This window comes from Pteronotus mesoamericanus, unplaced genomic scaffold, assembly GCF_021234165.1.
Source record: "Pteronotus mesoamericanus isolate MK-2021 breed Mesoamerican mustached bat unplaced genomic scaffold, CSHL_Meso_final scaffold_21, whole genome shotgun sequence".
Lineage (NCBI taxonomy): Eukaryota > Metazoa > Chordata > Mammalia > Chiroptera > Mormoopidae > Pteronotus > Pteronotus mesoamericanus.
The window spans coordinates 3,175,064-3,185,574 of NW_026555310.1; the positions used below are offsets into that span (position 1 = coordinate 3,175,064).

The following is a 10,511-nucleotide window of genomic DNA, read 5'->3' on the forward strand; positions in this document are numbered from 1 at the left end:
CCCCAACCCCACCAAGACAGACTTTTAGATGGAGGGGAGGGGGGACACAGAAGCCAAAGGCCCAGGGTGTCCGAGTTTCTGCCGCAGCCTATCCTCCACCTTCCAGTGGAATGGGCAGTGCCGGGACGCTGGAGTTGGAGCAGGAGCAAAGTGGGTGTGGGGAAGAAAGACTCCAAGGTACACCGCGGCCCCTCCAGATGCCCTCCTCTTGCGCGCCCTGCCTCCCCCTCTCAGTTTGTGACCGCTTGCTCTAGAAAAAGCACTTGGGTGGGGGCGCCCCTGCAGGAGAGATGATGCGGGGAAGGGGCAGCCCCATCCCTCACAGCCCAGCACATGAGGTGGGGGTGGGAGCAGCTGCGTCCCCACGCCGGGGACTTCCAGAGGCGCGAACCAGAGGCGCTGAAGAACTGGTATGACTGTACCCCCTCTGCCCTTCCTCACCTACGCAGCCCGCGGGCCTCAAGGGCAGGAACCCGAGCCCTCGCTTCTCCGCAGGGGCCATGGGCACGCTCCTGGAGGCACCGGCACCCGCGGCAGCTTCCATGAAGTCCTGCGCGGAGTTCGAGGGTGGCCTGGACAGTCGGAACCTGGAGCGCAGCGGGGTGCCTAGGAGTCGTCGCTGCCGGGCTCAGCCTCAGGGGATGTGCGCGGCTCACGGGCCAACAGAGCAGTCAGGCCCTGGGCTCGGAGGAGGAGGTCACCTCCGAGGAACAGGACCCCACAGAGAACGAGCAGTGCCAGCACGCTCAGCACAGCTGCCTGCACCAGGCGCGGCCCTTCTGGGACCTCCGGCTGCACGCCCGACTGGTTGCAGCAGGAGCTCAGCCACGCGGCTTCGGCCGTAGCGCCCGCCTGCGAGGCGTTCATGCTTCAGCGCCAGCTGCCCAGATGTGCCCAGATGTGCCCTGATGTGCGCGAGACCGCCAGATGGTCAGACGTGTGGGAGCTGGAGCTAGCTGGCGGGCCTCGGGGCGGACCACAAGCATCCGGAAGGGGCCTTAAGGGGCGGGTCCCAAGCACCCCTAAGTCCCCACCCTTTGCGCAGAGCCGCTCAGGCCCTTCCTAGACAAAGGGCTCCTCCAGTATGAACTATGGCCCAGATTTCCGGGCGGGGGACAGATCTTCTGGCCCCAAAGGCCCACACACCGAGGCACGCCAATCTGGCCCACTGGCGTCCAACCAGCCAAAATCAGGAATCCTGTCCCCGAGGCTCTCCCTCCCTCTTGGCAAAAGAAGTCAAGAGATGTCACCTTACTCAGAACCCTGAAAAGCTCTTCCAGACCCCATCCCAGGCGCTGGCTGGGGTTCTGCCAGCTTAGCAAGGCACAGGACCGGCAAGAACCATCCCCATGTCTGGGCTCCCTGGCCCTGGGGCAAAGCTCAGTACTGCTTGATGGCCCAGGTCAATGAGCAGCCTCTAAGACCTGAGCGGCATGTATCCTTCCCACCCTTTGGGAGCCTCCTGGGGGTGGACAAGCAGGCCAGTGCCTCCTTGGCCCCATGCAGGGAGAAAAGGGGGCAGGGGGATTTTAGGGCATACCCCCATTCCTTTGCTCAGGCCCCAGGGGTCAAGGAGAGTTACAAAACAATGGGAAAGCAGATTTGAGTCACCAAGCCTTGGGTTCTGACCTTGAGTAAATTAGTCCCCTACCTCTGGGGAAATCTCAATGCCAAAAGGGACAGAGATGTTACTGTCCTGCCCACCAAAGGGAGCTTGCTGCCCGCTGGTTATCCTACAGCCAAGCCAGCGTCGGAGCATGGAGCAGAGTCTGGGTGCAGAAAATGAGAAGGTTGGGATGGAGGGAGACCCTGTTGCCCAGGTCTCCTGAAAACTCCTGTAGCAACCTCCAGTTCTTTAAAACAAACGCACTGCTGGCGAACACCTGTACCATCCACCCGCTCAGAAGAGATGAGCTGATGGCCGGCTAGGAGGAAAAGGTCCCCGGACCACAGCAGGCCAGGTAGGGACCATACACCATTAAGGACTTGCTGAGAATGTGCCTTCCCCATCTCCAAATCCCTGAGAACCTTCTGAGTTCTCCAATCCCCAGAAATCAAGGGTAGAACATCACAAAACCTGTCATGAAATATCACATGGCCAAAAACTGCTTGGAATGAGAAAAATGTGCAAACACTTTCTGGCAATCCCGGTTCCAACCTACCTGTTACAGGCCGATGGGCATGGCCCCTCCCCCACCCCAGCCACTTCTCCCTGAGCACGCCTCCCTGCACACAGTTTAGTCTGTTACAACTGGCCCTGATGTAAACAAAAACCATTGTAAAATATGGAATAAATCAATAAAAAGCGCACAATGGAGTTCATTGACTGTGAGAATACTGGTGTTGAAACTAGTCGAGGTACCAAAGGAACGTCCTAACAAGCAAGCGCCAGTCCAACTTGGAAGAAGTGGCACCACACACGCCTCAGGCTGGCCCCTCTCTCCCCTGAAAGAAACCTCAAATCAAATGAGCTTTCTGGTGCACAGTGGGCCTGTCTGTGCTCTAGGGAGACAGAAGACATTCTTTGGAGCCACCATGAAGACCACATAATGTAAAGGGTAGGAATGTTACAGCTTCCTTAGGAAGGGAGGACACACAGTCATGTTTAAAGCCACAGATCCTGACCTGCATCCTCATTCAAGGGACCGACCATGCTCACTCCTGGGTGGGTAACACTATGTGAATACCCAACAAAGTACAAAATCGGTTGGCTTTAATCTTTCTGTAATCCGATCCATACATTCCCCTCATCTTGGAATAATGTCCTCAACACATACCTGTGTCCTCAGAAGTCTATCAGGAAGCATTAATGTTTCAGGGCAGAACAAACACAAGCAAGGGAGAGACAGCTCAGCCCAAGCTCACATTCTCAACTTTATTCGCCATCCTAATGATGGTGCTTCTGTACAGTAGAGAAGGAGGGGGGACCCCCCAGAGGGGAGGTGAGACAGTGTTGGCCTGGCTTAACCGTCAGTGAAGGTTACGAGGCTGACCAGAGACTGGCAACCACAGGTCAAGGAAGCCAGGGGGTGGCCCTTCCAAGTCTCATCAAGGACCTGGATCAGGTTCCAGAGCCCCAAGGGCCTAACAGCACAATCCCCAGAAACCAAAGTCTGCGAGCCATCAAGGAGCACCCAAGGCCCCCAGCAAGGCCTAGAGAGCAAGGGTGTCTTTGATGAGCCTGCGCATGGTGGTGGTGACTGAGGTGCCCAGAGCGTCGGTGATCTGGAAGGAGATCTTGTAGAGGTAGGGCTGCACGTCCCGCAAGCCTGTGTCAAACACGTTGTCCACCTCCGACTGCGTGGGCATCTTGGGCAGGTACTCATGCCGATTCATCACTTCCACAATGTTGATGATCTTCTCACAGAGCTTCTCACCCACCTTCTCCCGGCAGATCTGCCGCTCCTGCTCTGTGGCCAGAGCTACCACGTGCACCTTGACCGTCCACACTTCCCAGGGGATGCACTCGTCTGAGAAAGGCCAGCGAGATTTCTTCTTCTGGTAGAACTCCAAGGACATCTGTCCCAGCCCATCGCCACCTGAGTTGCGCAATGCATCCTGGGGAAGAGGTAACAGATGAGGAGGCCAGGAAAAGAGTTCTTGCCCTGTGAGCACCTGCTTCCTACATCCCAGGGGACTATGCTGTCCTAGCTCTGTCAGTCCTTCAGGGAGGGCAGGGAAGGAGCAGAGGCGGGAAAGGATTTGGGTAACATCACACCGCAAAACTGCGCACCTGAAATTGAGTGGTTCAAGCAAAACAACCAAACCTGCCTCCTTGCCCAACTCCTCCAGCTTTGTTCAGAATTGTTTTTTAAGCATTTTATTCTGGGCCAGGCACTTAAACACACAATCCCACTCGCTCCTCTCAACAACTCTGGGAGGCAGGAATATTGAAGCAAAATGAGGCTCCGAGTCAAACTATCTTGCCAAAAGTCACGGGCCAGGGAGTGGCTGCGCCAGGGTTCGAACCCACATTGTCTAATTTCAAAATCCTTGCTTTTCACCCTTACATGGAGGGCCTTCCTTCTACTTCCACATCCCTACCCCTGGGGCGCCCGTCCTTTGAAATGTGTTCTAGCATCTCCTACTCCCCAGGTAAATCCTACTTGCCTTCTCCACTGCCAGTTAAGCACAATCCTCCCACTTCTCTCACTCAATGACAACCTAAACTGAGTCTCTAAAGAAAAGGAGGGGGGAGTATAGAGCCCAGTGATCCTTGGTTACAAAGAAGGAAGCCAAGGAATGGAAGAGGGAAAGGAGAGGAAGGACAGACCAGACCTGGCCGCTTCTCCCTCTTCTCGTCTGAGAAGCAAATGGGACCACCTGGTCCAATAATTCTGCACATGCTCCCCCCACCCCTGTGGCATGTGGTGACCCCACACTCTTCCTCCCCGGGGCAGCCAGGACCCTTTCCATCTCAGCCACGGAGAGCCAAGCAGAGGGTAAGGATGCTTCCCTCGAGCCCTGACAGGACTGGGCCACGCCCTACCTTGAATTCCCCAACAACCTTGCGCAGGGCACGGTCCAGTTCCTCCGAGGAGACTCGCACATAGGTGAAATCGATGAAGTCACAGTCGACATCCTGGGTGCCCACGGTGCCGATGGAGTACGTGCCCTCCTTCTTGTAGTGGAACTTGCCCGTGCTGCGGTGCAGGAGCACCGTGTGCAGCACGGCCAGCATGGCCTCCTCCACCTGCCGCCCCTCCACCGACACCTCCAGCACCTCCGAGCGACAGTTCATCCTGCAGCCCGCAGCCCACAACAGGGTGGGGGACAGCAGTAAAGACAGAGAAGCTTCGCCCTACCCAGGGGCTGCCCTGCAAGAGGAGCCAGGTCAGAATGCTGACATCTGCTGAATGCTCTGCCTGTCACCTATTCGCTTCCTTCCAGGCCCAGCCCAGGCCCTGCCTCCAGAGCCTTTCTCTGCATTTCGGCGGCACCCACTCTCAGAGAATCTTAGACTATGGGAGCAGAAAGCGGGGAGCTTCAAAGCTACAAGGCCAAACAACCCGCCAGGCCTGAATTCCATGACGGTATTCATTGCAGTTTAAAACCCATGCTCCCTGTGCACCAGCTGTCAGGCACTGGCCATTAAAGGCGAACATGGCCTCTGCCCTTGAGAAGCTGCCAAGGTGGAGGAGAGACAGGTGGGTAAATGTTACCATAGTGGCGACACTACATGGTGGGAGAAGGAAAAGGAAGTCTGACTTCCTGGGACCTCGAATGACCAGGTTAAGGATTTGGACTCTGTCCTAAGGGCAATGAAAAGGCAATGCATCACTGTGCCAAGATCAAATCTGTACCTCGGAAAGTTAACTCTGAAACAACTGAAGAGGGAAACACCAATGTGACCACAGAGACAGAGACTGAAGTAACACAGACACAAGCCAAGAAGTGCCATATTCTCCCCTAGTCTCTAGAGGGAATGCAGTCCTGCCAACACCTTGATTTGGACCCTGTGAACTGATCTGGAAGTTCGCCCTTCCAAGCCGGGGTGCCCAAACCCAGGGCCACTGAACCATGTGCTAGGAACAGAGCTGCTGTTCTGACTGCTTCTTTGTCTCCTTCCAGGATCAGCAGGTGCCCCTCCCCCTGGGCAGTCAGGCCTTGCAACTGCCAGCGCCCAAACAGGTATTTCCCAACAAAAGCCTTCAGTTAGTAAAGACAAGACTTCAGGAGTCTGAAATCGGAAAAACTACCTCTCAAAGAACTTGTGTCTGAGAAACAGGAACTACTCCTCCATAGTTTGCACTGCTTCACTTTGTAAATGGTTCCCGTTAGGTTGGTCTATGCCCCCAAGTTTTATGGAGGCAAACTCTGTATGGTCCCAGGACCCATGCACAGGTCCCTCCAAATGGGCAATGTGCCAAGTGGCCAAAGAATGTTCAAGAGTTTAATAAAAGTAACAGTACTGAAGGTCGTGGGTGATAAAGTCCATTTTTACGACTCTCTTAGGCTTATCCTAGATAACATTACTCTGGAGAAAGATGTACATTTTTTCCTCAATGCAGATGAAAAATATGTAATTCGTATAAGCCAAAGAGCTTATATCCCAAGACATTAAAAAAAGACATTTTATAATGCTGGGGAAAAAGAAAGTAAGCTAACTCTGGCTCTTCACTATTTGGGGAATTACACAATGCTCTGAGAAGTCAATGAAAGCTAAGAAGGCTGGGCTTTAAAGCCAAACCGACCCATGCGCATGCACCCCAAACCTCGCTTACTCCCAGGGCCATCTACAGACTCTGGGGGGAAAACTTGCCACTCTTAAAACGAAAGGCTGGGCAAGGAGTCCAGTCAGAGGCCACCACAGCAGCGGCAGTTACACAGGCAGTGAAATGGATGTGGGGGGAGTGAAGTGCGCCGTGTGGGGGTTTTCATGCCCAGCAATCCTGGGTGTGAATCCCAACTCTCTCATATCTTGCTGTGACCTTCAACAAACCCCACAACCTCTCTGAGTCTGTTTTCTTACCTGCAAATTTGGATTGTTGTGAGAATTAAGTAAAACTACACATGCAAAACATAGTAGTATAGTGGTTCAGAACAGCAGCTCTAAAGGCAGGCAGCCGGAGCTCTGCCAGCTGCTCACTGTGTGCTCTTGGGCAAGCTGCTTAACTCCTATGTGTCTTAGTTTCCCCTGTCAATAAAAAGGGGATAGTAACAATAGCCACCTTAAAAGGGTTGTCTGGGAGATTAGATGAGTTAGCATCTCTAAAGCACTTAAAGCAGTACCTGGCAAGTAGGAAACACTCAGCAAGTATTAGCTGCTATAGTTATTATACTGTAATTGCTGAAAGATGATGCAAGGCTACATGACTGCACTGGTGGAGGGAATGAAAAGAAAACAGACTTAAGAACCAGAACTTAGTAACTAAATACAAGCCCAGAGCAGGAGGGAACAGTCAAGATTCTTGGCTGAGCGTGTTCAGCTTACCAATCTCCCCTGACGGGGAACTCAGGACCTCCCCCAGCACATCATCCCCTCTTCAGACAGCTCTACTGAAGAAATTCGTTTCTTCGTGCTCCAAAACACTAGTCCTAGTTTTGGTATCAGGAGCCACACAGAAAAAAGCTCACCCCTTTCCCACAAACAAGCCTTTTAGCTATTTAGAGGCAAATTTCTTCTGCCACCCCCTCACCCCTTCTTACAGATTAAACGATCTCCATTCCCCGTAAACTTGCCAGCTCCATATCCCACCTTATCTCCTCAGGGTCCTGACAGCTCTTTCTCGGTTTATTTCAGTTTGTCTCTATCCCCTGTAAACAGTGGTGCTTACCACTGAACACACAGGCAGCGGTCAGAAATCCAACTGGCTCTGCCTCTCACTGGGCAATCAGCCCAGGGCCACCTGTACTAGCAGTCATCTGTTCACAGGTGTTACCTTGTCCTCCCTCTCCCACCGGCAGACAGTTCCTGATGGGCAGGGGCCGTATCCTACTCATCACCAGAAACTCAGTACCTAGACGCTAGTACAAAGTTACTGCTCAATTCACCCTGACCCAGGAATTCCAGGTCCTTCCAAGGGTTGCTGGATTCACTTCCCTACACTCTTAGATCAAGGATAAGCAGGGCTCTCTTATTCTTTTCTGCCCTCTAGTTGAGCTCCATCCAGCAGTTCCCCATCTAGAGACTCCCAGCTCTGGTCCAGCTCCCCTTTCTTCCACAACTTCCCCCTCTAATGTCCCCCACAAACCTTCAGACAAGCCATATACATCGCTTCACCTTTGTCCCAAGCCCAGACTCTTTCTTCCCTCATTCTCAGCGCTATTCTAGGCTCCACTTCTGCAGGAAATCAGTACTGCAGCCTCCTTCCCACAGCATCCACCTTTGGGCCGCGATGAGCTTGCCTGTCCTCTCACCCTCACCCCTGCCTCCGATGAGCAGGGAGTTCTCCGAAGCAGGGCCCGGGAAGTCTCGTCACTCTGGTACCCCACCCCCCACCCCCGCCAAAGGCCCAGGTCAATAGAGCACAGGGGCGGAGACTGACTGATGTTTTCTCAGAGCCAAGCTGGAGCCCAGAGCACCCTTATACACACCTTAAGCGTATAGGCTGAAGCAGGATCACTCAGGCGCTAATCATCCTCTTCCTCCTCACGCCCGGCTGCGATCCCCACAGGTCCGCCCCAACCTCCGCGCGGGCGATCGAGGGCAAGAGGACTAAAAGCAAAAACAAAAAGCATTCGGCAAGGCATAAAGAGACTTAGGCAGGACTCAGGAACGACTCCTGATCTGTGTCCCGTTTTTCCCACCGCCACTCCCCAAGAACCTACACAGTTCGGATACCAAGGGTGCAGGTGACTCGGCAGAGGTCTCGGGGACGGCGCTCCGCGACCCACCTGGCCGGGCTAGGAAGTTCGAGGCGCGTCCTTCCTCCTGCCGGCTCAGGGAACGCCCGCGCTTGCCCAAAAGAAGGGGGCAGCTGGTTAGAACGGGGGCCTACCTCCCCGAGCCCGCGCCCGGGACTCGCGGGCAATGCAACCCCGATGCTGGCGGCGCCAGACCACCACCAAGGGAGGTGAAGCCGGCCCCGGAAACCCGCGCCCCGCCCCTGCCCGTCGGACGGCTCCACTTGCCCCAGCGGCCACCGGCGAGGGGGAGCACGGCTGGCCTAACCTTGACACGAGTGCAGCTTCCCAGACCGTTTTACACTCACGTGAGCGGAAAAATATAGTCTTACACTTCCCCGTAACTTCTGTTCTCTCTTGCTCTTGATTATCTCTCGAATTTTAAGATTAGATGGGGAGAAGTACCCCCCTCATCTGGACGCCTCCATTCACTCCCACCACCGAGAATGTTGCTGTGTTTCGCGTGGAACAACTCACTTCCGCCATAGAGATGAGAAGGAAGGAGAGGCCGGTGAGCTCTGTGCTGCCTCCCGAGGCAGAGAGGAGTCATCCGCGGCGAGCCAGCCCCTGAGGCGGAGACGTGGTCCCTAACTCCGGCCTCAAAGGCCCGAAAGGGGTACCGATCGCCCAAGATGAGGGGCATGCTACGTGGAGAAGTGCCCTGGAGGTAAGTCCAGGCCAGTGTGCTGTATGACCCTGAGTGGATGGCAAAACTTTAGCTTTTCTAGTGCATAATAGCCAGGATCCCTGGTCCCACGAAGAGGCTGGAGAAAGGGACTTCACCTTACCCTGTGTTATCACCAAACAGAAGCACGACTTGGTGCTTTACCTGGCCCAATCTGGTGATAGTTCTTGTAAGGCTGGTAGTTCTGGCATTGTCTTTGCTTGTGCCTCTTGACGTCACTCACCCTTTCTGATTTCCTCCTCTAACCGACGAGCTGTTCTAAGGATCACAAGAGATCATTCATGTGGAAAACCTTTGTGGACTGTAAAGCGTTATATGAATATGAGTTCATTTTTAGTGCTGTATAACTTCCTGGGAGCATGTTTGCTTCTCCAAGTAGATTATATGCCCAGGGCAGACAGGGGTCTTTCAGTTACTCTGTTAATGCCTGCTGGTTCTGGCATGCCCCCAACTCCAAACAGGAGGAAGCGACTCCTAAATTGTTTACTTGGAGATTAAGATGCTCATTTTTCTAACATACACTTTCTCTCCCACAATAATAATACAAAACATTTATTGAATGGAATGGAAAGGGCATGATTCTAAGTGTTTTATATATGTTAATTAATTTAATCCTAGGACATAAAAAATTGATGCTGGGACACGTTGTTAGTTGGCAAAGGTCGCTGGGTAAATGGCAGAGCCTGGGGTTCAAATGAAGGATTCCTTACCACTACAGAAGTTCTCTTCCTGGTTTCTCCACCCTCACCTTCCCGTGTACTACGCTGCCCCCAGCACCTTCTCTCTGGCAGAGAAAAGCCTTGATTAGTAGCATTTGCCAATTTTCCACTATCAACAATTTCAAGCTATAGGCCATGGCTGAATGCAGAGTCCAGAATGAATGAAAGATTACATTTTGATCATCAGAGTTACAATTGGCTGTAGGGTACCAGGACAAGCTGGCTCCAGCATACCATTGTCCCCTACCTGCCTTTAGGGTTCCTTCTCCCACCCAGTCCTCCAAACCCCCTATTCAGCCTCTTCTGGCTGACCTCCCTACTCCATCTATTTCCTGTCCCCTTTCTTCCTTCCCATAGTTGGGCCCTGTGCAGCCTTGGTCCCTGCTTTGTCTCTGTCCCAGTGTAAGCCTCTCGCCAGGCAGCCTCAGAGTACCCGCAGGGCCTCGGGAAGGAGAAAGCTGCCTGCCCTACAGACCAGCAAACTTTCCTGGAGCCTGGGCTTACCCTGCAGGGAATCAGGATAAATATTAAGAGGGGAGGGTCTGCGAGGAGGCAAAGGATGGGAACCCTGGGAGGTTAGAACTCCAGGGTGGGGGGAACCAGAGCATAATTCCCAGGCACTGCAGTGAGTGAGGGAAGTGGCTGACCTCTCTCTACCTCTGACACAGTCCATCTGTCTCAGGGCCCTTTGCTACCACCATCTCAACATCATCATCATCCATACTACCATTCATTGAGACTTACAAATGGTACCAATCCAG

General features: G+C 53.6%; 2 protein-coding genes across 5 annotated transcripts; both read right to left on the reverse strand.

The window, feature by feature from the left end:
• Window positions 1-606: 606 nt before the first annotated feature.
• Window positions 607-867, reverse strand: SMIM41 (small integral membrane protein 41). The gene has a single exon (XM_054590790.1). It carries the CDS (start codon window positions 865-867, stop codon window positions 607-609), a length of 261 nt encoding a protein of 86 aa, XP_054446765.1.
• Window positions 868-2,855: 1,988 nt separating this feature from the next.
• ATG101 (autophagy related 101) lies at window positions 2,856-8,800 on the reverse strand. 4 transcript variants are annotated; one of them, XM_054590792.1, is made up of 5 exons: window positions 8,655-8,800; window positions 8,272-8,398; window positions 8,038-8,158; window positions 4,490-4,817; window positions 2,856-3,558 (listed from the first exon to the last, which is right to left on the reverse strand). In XM_054590792.1, exons 4-5 carry the CDS (start codon window positions 4,739-4,741, stop codon window positions 3,154-3,156), a joined length of 657 nt encoding a protein of 218 aa, XP_054446767.1. In that variant the 5' UTR covers window positions 4,742-4,817; window positions 8,038-8,158; window positions 8,272-8,398; window positions 8,655-8,800; the 3' UTR covers window positions 2,856-3,153. The 4 variants fall into 4 exon arrangements, with proteins under 4 accessions (XP_054446767.1, XP_054446768.1, XP_054446766.1 ...); XM_054590793.1 differs by lacking the exon at window positions 8,655-8,800 and having other exon boundaries at window positions 8,338-8,525; XM_054590791.1 differs by lacking the exon at window positions 8,655-8,800 and having other exon boundaries at window positions 8,272-8,525.
• Window positions 8,801-10,511: the final 1,711 nt, after the last annotated feature.